This window comes from Panulirus ornatus, chromosome 17 (assembly GCF_036320965.1).
Source record: "Panulirus ornatus isolate Po-2019 chromosome 17, ASM3632096v1, whole genome shotgun sequence".
Classification (NCBI taxonomy): Eukaryota; Metazoa; Arthropoda; class Malacostraca; order Decapoda; family Palinuridae; genus Panulirus; species Panulirus ornatus.
In genome coordinates, this window is record NC_092240.1 from 26,512,268 (window position 1) to 26,531,213 (window position 18,946).

Here is an 18,946-nt window from a genome sequence, read left to right on the forward strand (position 1 = left end):
AGACTATTGAAGAATGCAAAAACTGTAAATATGTGCATCAAACATCAGTTTTTTTAATACCTCAAGTTATTAGTGACATAAATGCATCTAGAAAATCTCAAGAGAATCTCATAAAACCTGTATTCTCTAAAATCTGGTAAAGGTGGCTAAAACTGTAGTTTATCGTGCCGTTGAGATACGCGGTGATAACAGGCCCTGCTATTAATAGCTTTCAAACTAAGCGGCTGATAGTGCAGCGGAGGAGCAACGGTGAAAACTATTCCGAGAGTTCATTAATAAAAACATTAACAACTAACCACTAATCATGGTTCTCTGTCAGTTTTTACGGTTACTATCTTCTATGGTACCAAGCAGGGCTTAAAACACTGCATATGAAATGACGTTTTCAAGGTCACTTATGGTGCGTTCGCTAAAGACTATAAATATCAATTCTATGCTTTATCAAATTACCAGATCACCATTGCACCATAACTTTAGCATCTAAAAATCACACACAAAAAAATTAGTATAATAATCTATGTTTTAACTGTTAGATAACAAACTATGATACCAAATAATTTTCTCCCCCAAGAACTTAATTACATTGACACTTTTATCGTTAGTAATTCATCTAGCTAACTCTTAAAATATTTTTTCGGCATTTCAGATATCAACCATGCAGTACTTATTTCATATTTGAATGCCGTCATTTCTATGATTTGGCGGGACGTTCTCTGAGCGTTTGTAAACTCGCAGGCTCTCCTACTGTCTCTTAGCTATTTCGTCTTTCGAAGACAATAGTTGACTCCGTATGAGTGAGCGTATCCATATAAGTGCATCACTGTGATTACTCTAAGGTTACTTCAGTGAATGGTGAAGGAAGTTTCCACAGTTGGGTGAACAAGGTAAGACGTTTCGTCCCTCCCTACTTTTCATGTGTATCTGGTTCATTATTATATCCAGCTCCTACAAATGCTGTGTTATCAGAACTTAAGATTTTCTCCCTACATATTTATGTATAACGTAATAATTTGGGATTAGAAATAGTGAATTCAACTAAGTTTAGGCTATAGTCAACCGATGAACAACAACAATGTACAACAATGATTCACTGTGGAGTTACTTTTACTTTTCTTCCAGGATGAACACGAAACCAGATTCCTATGACTTGACTTAGGGGCAGAAAGCAAGTACTGCTCGTGCTCAAGTATGGTTAATTTAGCTTCGAAAACATGTTTTAGCCAACGTTTTGTTCTCGTAGCTCCATTTCTTGTTATGAGATTGTTCCTAGCAAGTACGACGGACGAGCGAGTCACTGCTGTGGCAGGTGCCACAGAAATAATCATTGGATTTACTCCAATAACTATTTAGAAGTGATGAAGACCTGGGAACTGTGTAAATATTTAGTGCATTATTTTCTTGGAAAAATGAACGTGATTAGACACTTAACTTACTCCTTCAGTACTCTATAACCTTTATCAAGGCAAGACAGCAATTAATAAAAAAAAAATAACGTAAAATAGTGTTGGTGTGTTACAGTAAAACTTGAGCTTCAACCTCGGAACTTAATAATAACGGATGAACATACTGTGATCAAACTTACAAATAATATATATAATGACTGCGACTAGTTCGACTAAAAATTATAAAATGGTAATTGGCATACGTTTAGAACAACTATATTGCAGTACAGAGTGAAAAGAATAGGATTTGTGATTAACTGGAATAAAACATAAATGCATCACATACAGTTCACTACAATGAGAGCATAAAATGATTGTGAATAGTTTTCCCAGATATAGCAATTAAATCGAAGGATTGTTTATAGGATATAAAGGCACAATGCACTCATATCTAAACAGCTGTAAATCGAGAATTAAATGCAAAGCAAAAATATGGTTGTGATGTAGCCCTTCCCACATCCAGTCAGCTCTTCACCAAGAATACTAAGGTTATCCAAGTCCCAGCCAAGCCTGTTTCAAATACCAACCAAGCTAAGCTTTCGTTAAGAAATAATTACCTCATCAAGGTATGTGGCTACAAGAACCAAACACTCAGGGAACACAGCAAACGAAGTCAGTGCAACTAGATATAAATGATGCCAGAGCATTTACTTTTTTTTTGAAAGTAAGGGAGGGGAAGTTTAGTTACGGATTCATGTGTTCCTGTGCGCTTTACCTTACCTAATCTTAATCATGTAAACTGTAAAGTTTGTATTCTTAGATTTGGACACAAAAGTAGAACACTCTTAGAATGAGAAAAAAGAGCCTTTTAGGGATGTGTGTAAACAAACCCTGCACAAAATGTCGCACACTGTTGATAAGATACCTGATATGTTGAATGTGTATCCACTATCCGCATCTAGGCGGTAAAACTTATCACATGAAATTATTGAAGTAATGAAGCTCATATTACGAATCAACTTTGTAACAACATATGAATTATTTACCCAATGGAGCCTGACTAAAACCCTTGTGACGTCTGTCCGTACTCCTCTTGGCTATCCCTCACAAGATGAACATAGGATGTACAATAAATTTGCCGGCACGAATTAATGTTGATTTTATGGAGTGTTCACCAGCATACATTTACCCGACATGGTAGGGTAATCTCTGAAGCTTGTCATGTGATGATAACCCTTAATAACATTTGCGTAATAAGATACTTCGTATTATGACACTGTAATAGCCGTTTACATTCTTTGTTGTAAAATGACAAATGGAATATCTATTCTGTGAGTCACCAAGCTTTTTTTTTCAGCAAAAATGATAGAATTACATGGTGCCGTTCTTGAAGTACGTGTTTACCGTATTTATTTTTCGCGTATTTGGTGATTTTTAAGTAAATCAAAACGTCGATCAAGATAGCCATATCTAACATATTATATATGGGAACGAGTCTGTTTAATTTGTAAGTCGATAAAGTAATATCATCGCTTCGTCCTGGGGAAAAAAGTTAAAAGCTCAGGACACCCGGTGCCAGACGCACGGTATTGCATTGACCTTTGTTGCTAATCTTTAATACTGCTTCCATGTACGTAAAATGAAGCTTTATGAATGCATTCATTCGTTCATCTTACTTCAGCAGGATGAACATAAAGACCTTTCTGTATCTTAGCTGATACCTTCGTGTCGACGGGTATATTCCTCGTGAACATGTACTGGACGGATTACTAACGGATCAAAGCCGCGACAATGTTGCCAACCCTAGGGACCTGTCCCTACATTTACCTAGGAACTTTTGACTGATTTTCAAAGGAGTACGGACGCTCAGGCAAATTCTTAGAGACCTAGGGATTTTGGACATTCATTGATGATTAGAATATTTTTCTGTAAGAAAATTAGCAAATAAAGAAATTTCGTGTACTTTATGCAATCATGGAGTCCCTCCTTCACTTATTCGTTTTCTTTGATTAAACTTCACGAGGAAAATGTGTCAGGCTCAGCTGTCTGACCGTAACTCGTACGCGAATTTTTATACTCGGTGAACAGAAGCATCAGGCCATCAGCTGTTCCTTGTCATTCTATCAAAAGCACAGTTTTATAGGATCAGTCACTTTTCTTCCGTAATTTGGAAAATATCAAAGGCTTGTTGACAAGATAGCTTACAATGAATGGATTCTGAATCAGAGGGAAGTTTTAGAATGACATTTTTCCCCCAAGCCCAAATAGAGGATACGATATCAGGAGAATGATTGTGAAAGAATTCAACAATCCCTATTCAAAAGCCCACCAGACCTTTTTGAAGTATGTGTTAGGCATCATTTAAGAGTAAAAGTAGCTTGATAGCTATCCTACAAGATGAAAGTATCCAAATGATGATACGTAAGAATTTCATCAATTGATACCAGAGTTTGTTGATGATTTATCAAAGATTGAACCTGATAATACAAGTCATCATCTTCCTCTTGATCAAGCTAGTTTGGGATGTGAGTGAGAGTCAATTTTGTCTTTTGATGACGAAAATAAGCATTTCACAGATACTCGCAGAACGTCTAACTCTAGGCCTTCTGTGGAGTCTTCTGTCAGCTCCTCGTCTAAACTTAGATTTTTTAGGTCATGTGCTTGGCTTTCCCAGAAACGATCTAGTCTTGCTTCAAAGAACTGTGCTGATGGTGCTGCTCCATTTCTCTACTGTTCTTTGTGTTAACGGATATTTCCTAATATCTAATCTTGATTTATACAAGCATTTGTTGAGCTCAAAAATGGTTGCCTCTCTTTGATCCCTGTTTAATATCTCCTAAGATCACATTGGATTTTGATGCTAGGAATACTCTACCATAATGCAACGAGCTTTTAGATCTCTGTCTGAGAGTGAGCGATTTAAACACAAGAAGACTGTTTGTGTCTAGACTGCCAGAAATTATATGACTATTCCATATATGACACTGTACCACACAGGAGGTTGGGAGAAAAGCTGGATCTACTGGTAGGATCAAAATGAAGGCTATTTAGATATAGAGAGTATCTTAGTGGAAGGGAACAGAGTACGCATGTCGAGGAAGCTTTCATTAAGAGAGGAGAGTTCACCAGTGGCATGCTGCAGGGTTCAGTTCTAGGATAAATGCTTGCCAGAAGGAGGGCACATCAGAAGCTAGCATGATTGCATTAACCTACAAGGATACCTAGAGAAGTTCCAAGGTTGGTCTGACGCATAGTTGATGGATGGAGTTCATCCCGAGTAAATACGTTGAGGATGGGACACATGTGAACGAAGGTCTCAATATGAATCTCATCTTGAACGAAATAAACTTCACGAATGTTTTTGCGAGAGAATTTTGTGAGTCGATATCAACACCTAACCTGTCGCCAGAATCACTCCTGAGGAGAATAATAAAATAGACACAGTCTATTGACAAATATTAGAATCTATGTGAAAAAAATATCTCGTAAGCCGTTTACATCCATCATTTAACCAAAACCAATGTATAATATGCTTCTCAAGTTTGGTCATTTCGACTTCAGTAGCAAACGCATTGATAAAGAGGGTCCTGATGAGTGGACAAAGACGGTACCAGAATTCAGAGAACTAAATTACAGGGCAAGGATTGAGGCCCACCATGGAATAGATAAGGAGAAGGGATGACATGCACACAATCTTGAAATTTATAAACCTGGTTCATGAAGTCACCAGAAACACTTCCAGAGAGGCAGAGAAAGAATAACTAAAGAAAATTGCATGAAATTAAACTATATATATATATATATATATATATATATATATATATATATATATATATATATATATATATATAGTATTTTTTTTATTACACTTTGTCGCTGTCTCCCGCGTCAGCGAGGTAGCGCAAAGAAACAGACGAAAGAATGGCCCAACCCACCCACATACACATACATATACATACACGTCCTCACATGCACAGATACATACCCATACATTTCAACGCATACATATATATACATACACAGACACATAAATATAATTCATACTTTCTGCCTTTATTCATTCCCGTCGCCATCCCGCCACACATGAAAAGATAACCGCCTCCCCCCGCATGCGTGCGAGGTAGCGCTAGGGAAAGACAACAAAGGCCACATTCGTTCACACTCAGTCTCTAGCAGTCATGTATAATGCACCGAAACCGCAGCCTCCTTTCCACATCCAGGCCCCACAAAACTCCATGGTTTACCCCAGACGCTTCACATACCCTGGTTCAAACCATTGACAGCACGTCGACCCCGGTATCCCACATCATTCCAATTCACCCTATTCCTTGCACGCCTTTCACCCTCCTGCATGTTCCGGCCCCGATCGCTCAAAATCTTTTCCACTCCAATCTTCCTCCAGTTTGGTCTCCCACTTCTCGTTCACTCCACCTCTGACACATATATCCTCTCAATCCTTCCTCACTCATTCTCTCCATGTGACCAAACCATTTCAAAACACCCTCTTCTGCTCTCTCAACCACACTCTTTTTATTACCATACATCTCTCTTACCCTTTCATTACTTACTCGATCAAACCACCTCACACCACATTTTGTCCTCAAACATCTCATTTCCAACACATCCACTCTCCTTCGCACAATTCTATCTACAGCCCACACATCGCAACCGTATAACATTGTTGGAACCACTATTCCTTCAAACATACCCATTTTTCCTTTCCGAGATAATGTTATCGCCTTCCACACATTTTTCAACGCCCCCAGAACTTTCACCCCCTCCCCCACCTTGTGACACTTCCGCTTCCATGGTTCCATCTGCTGCCAAATCCACTCCCAGATATCTAAAACACTTCACTTCTTCCAGTTTTTCTCCATTCAAACTTACCCCCCAATTGACTTGTCCCTCAACCCTACTTTGCCTAATAACCTTGCTCTTATTCGCTTTTACTCTCAGCTTTCTTCTTTCACACACTTTACCAAACTCAGTCACTAGCTTCTGCAGTTTCTCACCCGAATCAGCCACCAACGCTGTATGATCAGTGAACAACAACTGACTCGCCAAGCTCTCTCATCCATACTTGCCCCTCTCTCCAAAACTCCTGCCTGTCACCTCCCTAACAACCCCATCCATAAACAAATTAAACAACAATGGAGACATCATGCACCCCTGCCGCAAACCGACATTCACTGAGAACCAATCACTTTCTTCTCTTCCTACTCTTACACATGCCTTACATCCTTGGTAAAAACTTTTCACTGCTTCTAACAACTTGCTTCCCACACCATATGTTCTTAATACCTTCCACAGAGCATCTGTATCAACTCTATCATATGCCTTCTGCAGATCCATAAATGCTACATACAAATCCATTTGTTTTTCTTAGTATTTCTCACATACGTTCTTCAAATGTATACTTAATCGCTTTTTCCCGCGTCAGCAAACTAGCGCAAAGAAACAGACGAAGAATGGACCACCCACTCATATACTTAAAAGTATCTCTTTGAACCCTCTCATATGCCTTTTCCAGATCCTTAAATGCTACATACAAATCCATTTGTTTTTCTAAGTATTTCTCACATACATTCTTCAAAGCAAGCACCTGATCCACACATCCTCTACCACTTCTGAAACCACACTGCTCTTCCCCAATATGATGCCCTAAACATAAGTTCTCCCTTTCAATCAATACCCTCCAATATAAATTCCCAGGAATACTCAACAAACTTATGTATCAGTAGTTTGAACATTCACCTTTATCCCTTTTGCCTATGTACAATGGCACTATGCATGGATTTCTCCAATCCTCAGGCACTTCACCATGGTCCATACATGCATTGAATATTCTTACCAACCAATCAACAACTCAGTCACCCCCTATGTTAGTAAATTCCACTGCAATATCATCCAAATCCGCCGCTTTTCCGGATCTCATCTTACGCAAAGCTTTCACTGCCTCTTCTCTCTTCACCAAATCATTCTGCCTGACCCTCTCACTTCGCACACCACCCCGAGCATAGCCCCCCCCCCCCCTAATTCTTCCACTCTTATCATCAAACACATGTAACAAACCTTCGAAATACTCACTCCATCACTACCTGTTAACACTTCCCCACTTGCTTCCTTCACTAATGTTCCCATTTGTTCTCGTCTTAAACACGTTGATTACCTCCTTCCAAAACATGTTTTTATTCTCCCTAAAATCTAATAATACTCTCTCACCCCAACTCTCATTTGCCCTCTTTTTTACCTCTTGCACCTTTCTTTTGACCTCCTGCCGCTTTTTTTTTTTTTTTTTTTATCTCCCAGTCATTTGCACTACTTCCCTGCAAATATCGTCCAAACACCTCTCTTTTCTCTTTCACTAATAATCTTACTTCATCCCGCCTCTCAATACCCTTTCTAATCTACCCAACTTTCTCATACCACATGTATTTTTTGCACAAGCCATCACTGCTTCCCTAAATACATCCCATTCCTCCGCCACTCCTCTCACGTCATTTGCTCTCACCTTGTGCCATTTCACACTGAATCTCTCCTGGTACTTCCTCACACAAGTCTCCTTTCCAAGCTTACCCTCACTACCACTCTCTTCTCCCCAATATTCTCTCTTCTTTTCTGTAAGCCTCTACAAATCTTTACCTTCGCCTTCACCAAATAGTAATCAGACATTCCTCCAGCTGCCCCTGTCAGCACGTTAACATCTCTTTTACACGCCTATCAATTAAAACGTAGTCTAGTAATGCCCTTTGACCATCTCTTCTACTCACATACGTATACATATTTATATCTCTTTTTAAACCAGGTATTCCCAATCACTAGTCTTTTCAGCATACAAATCCACAAGCTCTTCACCATTTTCATTTACGAAACTGAACACCCCATATATATATATATATTATATATATATTATATATATATATATATATATATATATATATATATATATATATATATATATATATATATATATATATATATATATATTTTTTTTTTTTTTTTTTTTATTTTTTTTATTTTGCTTTGTCGCTGTCTCCCGCGTTTGCGAGGTAGCGAGGTGACTGAGTTGTTGATTGGTTGGTAAGAATATTCAATGCATGTATGGACCATGGTGAAGTGCCTGAGGAGAAATCCATGCATAGTGCCATTGTACATAGGCAAAAGGGATATATATATATATATATATATTATCCCTGGGGATAGGGGAGAAAGAATACTTCCCACGCATTCCTCACGTGTCGTAGAAGGCGACTAAAGGGGACGGGAGCGGGGGGCCAGAAACCCTCCCCTCTTGTATCCCTTCTTGTATTTTAACTTTCTAAAAGGGGAAACAGAAGAAGGAGTCACGCGAGGAGTGCTCATCCTCCTCGAAGGCTCAGATTGGGGTGTCTAAATGTGTGTGGACGTAACCAAGATGAGAAAAAAGGAGAGATAGGTAGTTTGTTTGAGGATACGAACCTGGATGTTTTGGCTCTGAGTGAAACGAAGCTCAAGGGTAAAGGGGAAGAGTGGTTTGGGAATGTCTTGGGAGTAAAGTCAGGGGTTAGTGAGAGGACAAGAGCAAGGGAAGGAGTAGCACTACTCCTGAATCAGGAGTTGTGGGAGTATGTGACAGTGTAAGAAAGTAAATTCTAGATTGATATGGGTAAAACTGAAAGTTGATGGAGAGAGATGGGTGATTATTGGTGCATATGCACCTGGGCATGAGAAGAAAGATCATGAGAGGCAAGTGTTTTGGGAGGAGCTGAATGAGTGTGTTAGTGGTTTTGATGCACAAGACCGGGTTATAGTGATGGGTGACTTGAATGCAAAGGTGAGTTATGGGGCAGTTGAGGGAATAATTGGTATACATGGAGTGTTCAGTGTTGTAAATGGAAATGGTGAAGAGCTTGTAGATTTATGTGCTGAAAAAGGACTGGTGATTGGGAATACCTGGTTTAAAAACCGAGATATACATAAGTATACGTATGTAAGTAGGAGAGATGGCCAGAGAGCGTTATTGGATTACGTGTTAATTGATAGACGCACGAAAGAGAGACTTTTGGATGTTAATGTGCTGAGAGGTGCAACTGGAGGGATGTCTGATCATTATCTTGTGGAGGCGAAGGTGAAGATTTGTGGGAGTTTTCAGAAAAGAAGAGAGAATGTTGGGGTGAAGAGAGTGGTGAGAGTAAGTGAGCTTGGGAAGGAGACTTGTGTAAGGAAGTACCAGGAGAGACTGAGTACAGAATGGAAAAAGGTGAGAACAAAGGAGGTAAGGGGAGTGGGGGAGGAATGGGATGTATTTAGGGAAGCAGTGATGGCTTGCGCAAAAGATGCTTGTGGGAGGTGGGTTGATTAGAAAAGGTAGTGAGTGGTGGGATGAAGAAGTAAGATTATTAGTGAAAGAGAAGAGAGAGGCATTTGGACGATTTTTGCAGGGAAAGAATGCAAATGAGTGGGAGAGGTATAAAAGAAAGAGGCAGGAGGTCAAGAGAAAGGTGCAAGAGGTGAAAAAGAGGGCAAATGAGAGTTGGGGTGAGAGAGTATCATTAAATTTTAGGGAGAATAAAAAGATGTTTTGGAAGGAGGTAAATACAGTGCGTAAGACAAGGGAGCAAATGGGAACTTCAGTGAAGGGGGCTAATGGGGAGGTGATAACAAGTAGTGGTGATGTGAGAAGGAGATGGAGTGAGTATTTTGAAGGTTTGTTGAATGTGTTTGATGATAGAGTGGCAGATATAGGGTGTTTTGGTCGAGGTGGTGTGCAAAGTGAGAGGGTTAGGGAAAATGATTTGGTAAATAGAGAAGAGGTAGTAAAAGCTTTACGGAAGATGAAAGCCGGCAAGGCAGCAGGTTTGGATGGTATTGCAGTTGAATTTATTAAAAAAAGGGGGTGACTGTATTGTTGACTGGTTGGTAAGGCTATTTAATGTATGTATGATTCATTGTGAGGTGTCTGAGGATTGGCGGAATGCTTGCATAGTGCCATTGTACAAAGGCAAAGGGGATAAGAGTGAGTGCTCAAATTACAGAGGTATAAGTTTGTTGAGTATTCCTGGTAAATTATATGGGAGGGTATTGATTGAGAGGGTGAAGGTATGTACAGAGCATCAGATTGGGGAAGAGCAGTGTGGTTTCAGAAGTGGTAGAGGATGTGTGGATCAGGTGTTTGCTTTGAAGAATGTATGTGAGAAATACTTAGAAAAGCAAATGAATTTGTATGTAGCATTTATGGATCTGGAGAAGGCATATGATAGAGTTGATAGAGATGCTCTATGGAAGGTTTTAAGAATATATGTTGTGGGAGGCAAGTTGTTAGAAGCAGTGAAAAGTTTTTATTGAGGATGTAAGGCATGTGTACGTGTAGGAAGAGAGGAAAGTGATTGGTTCTCAGTGAATGTAGGTTTGCGGCAGGGGTGTGTGAAGTCTCCATGGTTGTTTAATTTGTTTATGGATGGGGTTATTAGGGAGGTGAATGCAAGAGTTTTGGAAAGAGGGGCAAGTATGCAGTCTGTTGTGGATGAGAGAGCTTGGGAAGTGTCAGTTGTTCGCTGTTGATACAGCGCTGGTGGCTGATTCATGTGAGAAACTGCAGAAGCTGGTGACTGAGTTTGGTAAAGTGTGTGAAAGAAGAAAGTTAAGAGTAAATGTGAATAAGAGCAAGGTTATTAGGTACAGTAGGGTTGAGGGTCAAGTCAATTGGGAGGTAAGTTTGAATGGAGAAAAACTGGAGGAAGTAAAGTGTTTTAGATATTTGGGAGTGGATCTGGCATCGGATGTAACCATGGAAGCGGAAGTGAATCATAGGGTGGGGGAGGGGGCGAAAATTCTGGGAGCCTTGAAGAATGTTTGGAAGTTGAGAACATTATCTCGGAAAGCAAAAATGGGTATGTTTGAAGGAATAGTGGTTCCAACAATGTTGTATGGTTGCGAGGCGTGGGCTATGGATAGAGTTGTGCGCAGTAGGGTGGATGTGCTGGAAATGAGATGTTTGAGGACAATATCTGGTGTGAGGTGGTTTGATCGAGTAAGTAATGTAAGGGTAAGAGAGATGTGTGGAAATAAAAAGAGTGTGGTTGAGAGAGGAGAAGAGGGTGTTTTAAAATGGTTTGGTCACATGGAGAGAATGAGTGAGGAAAGATTGACCAAGAGGATATATGTGTCAGAGGTGGAGGGAACGAGGAGAAGTAGGAGACCAAATTGGAGGTGGAAAGATGGAGTGAAAAAGATTTTGAGTGATCGGGGCCTGAATATGCAGGAGGGTGAACGACGTGCAAGGAATAGAGTGAATTGGAACGATGTGGTATACTGGGGTTGACGTGCTGTCAATGGATTGAACCAGGGCATGTGAAGCGTCTGGGGTAAACCATGGAAAGTTCTGTGGGGCCTGGATATGGAAAGGGAACTGTGGTTTCGGTGCATTATTACATGACAGTTAGAGATTGAGTGTGAACGAATGGGGCCTTTGTTGTCTTTTCCTAGCGCTACCTCGCGCACATGAGGGGGGGAGGGTGTTGTTATTCCATGTGTGGCGGGGTGGCGATGGGAATGAATGAAGGCAGACAGTATGAATTATGTACATGTGTATATATGTATATATATATATATATATATATATATATATATATATATATATATATATATATATATATATATATATATTATGTACATTGAGATGTATAGGTATGTATATTTGCGTGTGTGGACGTGTATGTATATACATGTGTATGTGGGTGGGTTGGGCCATTCTTTCGTCTGTTTCCTTGCACTACCTCGCTAACGTGGGAGACAGCGACAAAGCAAAATAAATGAATATATATATATATATATATATATATATATATATATATATATATATATATATATATATATATATATATATATATATAATTTACCATGAATACTCAACAAACTTATACCTCTGTAATTTGAGCACTCACTCTTATCCCCTTTGCCTTTGTACAATGGCACTATGCACGCATTCCGCCAATCCTCAGGCACCTCACCGTGAGTCATACGTACATTAAATAACCTTACCAACCAGTCAACAATACAGTCACCCCCTTTTTTTAATAAATTCCACTGCAATACCATCCAAACCTGCTGCCTTGCCGGCTTTCATCTTCCGCAAAGCTTTTACTACCTCATCTCTGTTTACCAAATCATTTTCCCTAACCCTCTCACTTTGCACACCACCTCGACCAAAACACCCTATATCTGCCACTCTATCATCAAACACATTCAACAAACCTTCAAAATACTCACTCCATCTCCTTCTCACATCACCACTACTTGTTATCACCTCCCCATTTGCGCCCTTCACTGAAGTTCCCATTTGCTCCCTTGTCTTACGCACTTTATTTACCTCCTTCCAGAACATCTTTTTATTCTCCCTAAAATTTAATGATACTCTCTCACCCCAACTCTCATTTGCCCTTTTTTCACCTCTTGCACCTTTCTCTTGACCTCCTGTCTCTTTCTTTTATACGTCTCCCACTCAACTGCATTTTTTCCCTGCAAAAATCGTCCAAATGCCTCTCTCTTCTCTTTCACTAATACTCTTACTTCTTCATCCCACCACTCACTACCCTTTCTAATCAACCCACCTCCCACTCTTCTCATGCCACAAGCATCTTTTGCGCAATCCATCACTGATTCCCTAAATACATCCCATTCCTCCCCCACTCCCCTTACTTCCATTGTTCTCACCTTTTTCCATTCTTTACTCAGTCTCTCCTGGTACTTCCTCACAGAAGTCTCCTTCCCAAGCTCACTTACTCTCACCACCCTCTTCACCCCAACATTCACTCTTTTTTTCTGAAAACCCATACAAATCTTCACCTTAGCCTCCACAAGATAATGATCAGACATCCCTCCAGTTGCACCTCTCAGCACATTAACATCCAAAAGTCTCTCTTTCGCGCGCCTGGTAAATTATATGGGAGGGTATTGATTGAGAGGGTGAAGGCATGTACAGAGCATCAGATTGGGGAAGAGCAGTGTGGTTTCATAAGTGGTAGAGGATGTGTGGATCAGGTGTTTACTTTGAAGAATGTATGTGAGAAATACTTAGAAAAGCAAATGGATTTGTATGTAGCATTTATGGATCTGGAGAAGGCATATGATAGAGTTGATAGAGATGCTCTGTGGAAGGTATTAAGAATATATGGTGTGGGAGGCAAGTTGTTAGAAGCAGTGAAAAGTTTTTATCGAGGATGTAAGGCATGTGTACGTGTAGGAAGAGAGGAAAGTGATTGGTTCTCAGTGAATGTAGGTTTGCGGCAGGGGTGTGTGATGTCTCCATGGTTGCTTAATTTGTTTATGGATGGGGTTGTTAGGGAGGTGAATGCAAGAGTTTTGGAAAGAGGGGCAAGTATGAAGTCTGTTGGGGATGAGAGAGGTTGGGAAGTGAGTCAGTTGTTGTTCGCTGATGATACAGCGCTGGTGGCTGATTCATGTGAGAAACTGCAGAAGCTGGTGACTGAGTTTGGTAAAGTGTGTGAAAGAAGAAATTTAAGAGTAAATGTGAATAAGAGGAAGGTTATTAGGTACAGTAGGGTTGAGGGTCAAGTCAATTGGGAGGTGAGTTTGAATGGAGAAAAACTGGAGGAAGTGGAGTGTTTTAGATATCTGGGAGTGGATCTGGCAGCGGATGGAACCATGGAAGCGGAAGTGGATCATAGGGTGGGGGAGGGGGCGAAAATTCTGGGAGCCTTGAAGAATGTGTGGAAGTCGAGAACATTATCTCGGAAAGCAAAAATGGGTATGTTTGAAGGCATAGTGGTTCCAACAATGTTGTATGGTTGCGAGGCGTGGGCTATGGATAGAGTTGTGCGCAGGAGGATGGCTGTGCTGGAAATGAGATGTTTGAGGACAATGTGTGGTGTGAGGTGATTTGATCGAGTAAGTAACGTAAGGGTAAGAGAGATGTGTGGAAATAAAAAGAGCGTGGTTGAGAGAGCAGAAGAGGGTGTTTTGAAATGGTTTGGGCACATGGAGAGAATGAGTGAGGAAAGATTGACCAAGAGGATATATGTGTCGGAGGTGGAGGGAACGAGGAGAAGAGGGAGACCAAATTGGAGGTGGAAAGATGGAGTGAAAATGATTTTGTGTGATCGGGGCCTGAACATGCAGGAGGGTGAAAGGAGGGCAAGGAATAGAGTGAATTGGAGCGATGTGGTATACCGGGGTTGACGTGCTGTCAGTGGATTGAATCGGGGCATGTGAAGCGTCTGGGGTAAACCATGGAAAGCTGTGTAGGTATGTATATTTTGCGTGTGTGGACGTATGTATATACATGTGTATGGGGGTGGGTTGGGCCATTTCTTTCGTTTGTTTCCTTGCGCTACCTCGCAAACGCGGGAGACAGCGACAAAGCAAAAAAAAAAAAAAAAAATTATATATATATATATATATATATATATATATATATATATATATATATATATATGTCAAAAAGTTCGGTCAATTCACGTAATTTTATTTGATGTTTTTGCTATGAAATACTGTTAAACTAATGCAAGTCATTTTTTTTCCCAGGCTGACTGTAGAACATGACTTACTGGAGAAAGGCGAGTAGTAAGGTAAGGATGCACCCGTCCAAGCACTCGCATACTGAAGAGAATGACTCATGTTTACCTTTATCGTAGTGCTAAATGTCGAATAAAAAATGAGCAATGTTTACCTTTAGCCTAGTGGAGCACCGTGTACCTTTCATCTACTCTAATCTCCGTTTAGAAACCAAAAGATACAACATACATAAGTGTATACACTCAGTTTGCCAGGGGGAATATATAGAAGGCACCATAAACACGCTTCTAAAAAATCAGCCGCATGCATCCCCCCAAAAAAACTTACACCATAAGCCTGTACACATTTCAGTCTTTTCCATTTCAAAATGTCTTGCCCACCGTCCCACCTCATATTCCTCTCCTCTAACCACCGTTTCAAATTTAGAAGAAAACCCCTCCTGATTGGTGGCTGCCAACCAGAGAGAGAGACCAGGCCAAAATAAACTTTCGTTTTAAAACTGAAATATAACATAATGAACCGCTTTTATACTTCAAATAATGATGGAAATTATCTCACAATGCCTCCTAAAAAAAAAGAAGCAAAGTATGCATTAAACACGAAGCCAATGTCAGAATCATCTAAATGAGTAACCATCTAAATATATAATTAAAGCAATAAATAACAGGAAAACAAAACATCAATCCCACATTCGTATTCAACATGAAAAATAGTTCTTATAGAGAGGTTTGGAAGAAAATCTATTACCCTCGGAAAATACCAAAAATTGCAAGTAATAGTTCAGGGTATTTTTTGGCCCAGAAATCTATTTGTTTTGTAACAAATATAACATAATGAAACGCTTCTATACCTGAAAATTATCAAGGAAGATATCTCATAATGTTTCCCACAGTAAAGAGATACATTTTAAATAAAAAGCCTATATTACAGAATTCTAAAGGGTAACCATTCAAATACTTGATTGTAGACCTTAATGACATCTATTTAATGTTTCATAATCAGATTCATAGTCAGATGAAAAACACTTTTCATACTAAGGGTATGGGAAAAATATATTACCCTTAGAAAAATATGAAGAAAATGCAGGTATTAATCAGTTCAAGTTATTTCTTACCATAAAAAAAGTCTTTAAACTGAAATATACCATCATGAAACGTTTCTATACTTGAATTAATCCTGCGAAATTGCTCATAATGCTTCCCCGGGGCCTGAGGTGAAATGAACAGGCCTTTGTGATGGGCACAACTTGAGTGACCATTCGGCGTGGAGAGAGAGAGAGAGAGAGAGAGAGAGAGAGAGAGAGAGAGAGAGAGAGAGAGAGAGAGAGAGAGAGAGAGAGAGAGAGAGAGAGAGAGAGAGATATTCCAGCCCACGTGGGAGCAGCTGAGGAATCTGTTGCACCCCAGTTACCATGTGGCCTAAATATGACATACATTTTCTACAGCATAAGACACAACGAACACAGGTCCGTAACAATATATATATATATATATATATATATATATATATATATATATATATATATATATATATATATATATATATATTTTTTTTTTATTTTTTTTTTTTTTCATTTCATACTATTCGCCATTTTCCGCGATAGCGAGGTAGCGTTAAGAGCAGAGGACTGGGCCTTCGAGGGAATATCCTCACCTGGCCCCCTTCTCTGTTCCTTCTTTTGGAAAATAAAAAGGGAAGGGAGCGGGGGGCTGGAAATCCTCCCCTCTCGTTTTTTTTTTTTTTAATTTTCCAAATGAAGGAAGGAATATATATATATATATATATATATATATATATATATATATATATATATATATATATATATATATATATATATATATATATGAGAGGGTTAGGGAAAATGATTTGGTAAACAGAGAAGAGGTAGTAAAAGCATTGCGGAAGATGAAAGCCGGCAAGGCAGCAGGTTTGGATGGTATTGCAGTGGAATTTATTAAAAAAGGGGGTGACTGTATTATTGACTGGTTGGTAAGGTTATTTAATGTATGTATGACTCATGGTGAGGTGCCTGAGGATTGGCGGAATGCGTGCATAGTGCCATTGTACAAAGGCAAAGGGGATAAGAGTGAGTGCTCAAATTACAGAGGTATAAGTTTGTTGAGTATTCCTGGTAAATTATATGGGAGGGTATTGATTGAGAGGGTGAAGGCATGTACAGAGCATCAGATTGGGGAAGAGCAGTGTGGTTTCAGAAGTGGTAGAGGATGTGTGGATCAGGTGTTTGCTTTGAAGAATGTATGTGAGAAATACTTAGAAAAGCAAATGGATTTGTATGTAGCACTTATGGATCTGGAGAAGGCATATGATAGAGTTGATAGAGATGCTCTGTGGAAGGTATTAAGAATATATGGTGTAGGAGGCAAGTTGTTAGAAGCAGTGAAAAGTTTTTATCGAGGATGTAAGGCATGTGTACGTGTAGGAAGAGAGGAAAGTGATTGGTTCTCAAGTGAATGTAGGTTTGCGGCAGGGGTGTGTGATGTCTCCATTGTTGTTTAATTTGTTTATGGATGGGGTTGTTAGGGAGGTGAATGCAAGAGTTTTGGAAAGAGGGGCAAGTATGAAGTCTGTTGTGGATGAGAGAGCTTGGGAAGTGAGTCAGTTGTTGTTCGCTGATGATACAGCGCTGGTGGCTGATTCATGTGAGAAACTGCAGAAGCTGGTGACTGAGTTTGGTAAAGTGTGTGAAAGAAAAAATTTAAGAGTAAATGTGAATAAGAGCAAGGTTATTAGGTACAGTAGGGTTGAGGGTCAAGTCAATTGGGAGGTAAGTTTGAATGGAGAAAAACTGGAGGAAGTAAAGTGTTTTAGATATCTGGGAGTGGATCTGGCAGCGGATGGAACCATGGAAGCGGAAGTGGATCATAGGGTGGGGGAGGGGGCGAAAATCCTGGGAGCCTTGAAGAATGTGTGGAAGTCGAGAACATTATCTCGGAAAGCAAAAATGGGTATGTTTGAAGGAATAGTGGTTCCAACAATGTTGTATGGTTGCGAGGCGTGGGCTATGGATAGAGTTGTGCGCAGGAGGATGGATGTGCTGGAAATGAGATGTTTGAGGACAATGTGTGGTGTGAGGTGGTTTGATCGAGTAAGTAACGTAAGGGTAAGAGAGATGTGTGGAAATAAAAAGAGCGTGGTTGAGAGAGCAGAAGAGGGTGTTTTGAAATGGTTTGGGCACATGGAGAGAATGAGTGAGGAAAGAATGACCAAGAGGATATATGTGTCGGAGGTGTAGGGAACGAGGAGAAGTGGGAGACCAAATTGGAGGTGGAAAGATGGAGTGAAAAAGATTTTGTGTGATTGGGGCCTGAACATGCAGGAGGGTGAAAGGAGGGCAAGGAATAGTGTGAATTGGATCGATGTGGTATACCGGGGTTGACATGCTGTCAGTGGATTGTATCAGGGCATGTGAAGCGTCTGGGGTAAACCATGGAAAGCTGTGTAGGTATGTATATTTGTGTGTGTGGAAGTATGTATATACATGTGTATGGGGGTGGTTTGGGCCATTTCTTTCGTCTGTTTCCTTGCGCTACCTCGCAAATGCGGGAGAGCGCAACAAAGCAAAAAAAAAAAAAAAATATATATATGTATATACATATATATATATATATATATATATATATATATATATATATATATATATATATATATATATATATTGTTTTTTTTCATACGATTCGCCATTTCCCGCGTTTGCGAGGTAGCGTTAAGAACAGAGGACTGGGCCTTAGAGGGAAAATCCTCACCTGGACCCCTTCTCTGTTCCTTCTTTTGGAAAATTAAAAAAAAAAAAAAGAGAGGGGAGGATTTCCAGCCACCTGCTCCCTCCCCCTTTAGTCGCCTTCTACGACACGCAGGGAATACGTGGGAAGTATTCTTTCTCCCCTATCCCCAGGGATAATATATATATATATATATATATATATATATATATATATATATATATATATATATATATATATATATATATATATATATATATATATATTTTTTTTCTTTTTTTTTTTTTCAACTATTCGCCATTTCCCGCGATA

General features: G+C 39.7%; 1 protein-coding gene across 2 annotated transcripts in view; it reads left to right on the forward strand.

Moving 5' to 3' along the window:
• The first annotated feature begins 693 nt into the window (after positions 1 to 693).
• LOC139754655 (uncharacterized) overlaps positions 694 to 18,946 on the forward strand; it is a 160,834-nt gene continuing 142,581 nt past the window's right edge. Inside the window, exons 1-2 of one of the 2 annotated variants that reach the window (XM_071672186.1) lie at positions 694 to 884; positions 14,904 to 14,947. In XM_071672186.1, coding sequence (XP_071528287.1) covers positions 14,918 to 14,947 — 30 coding nt within the window. In that variant the 5' untranslated portion in view covers positions 694 to 884; positions 14,904 to 14,917. The remainder of the gene's footprint in view (positions 885 to 14,903; positions 14,948 to 18,946) is intronic. The other variant, XM_071672187.1, reaches the window with a different exon arrangement.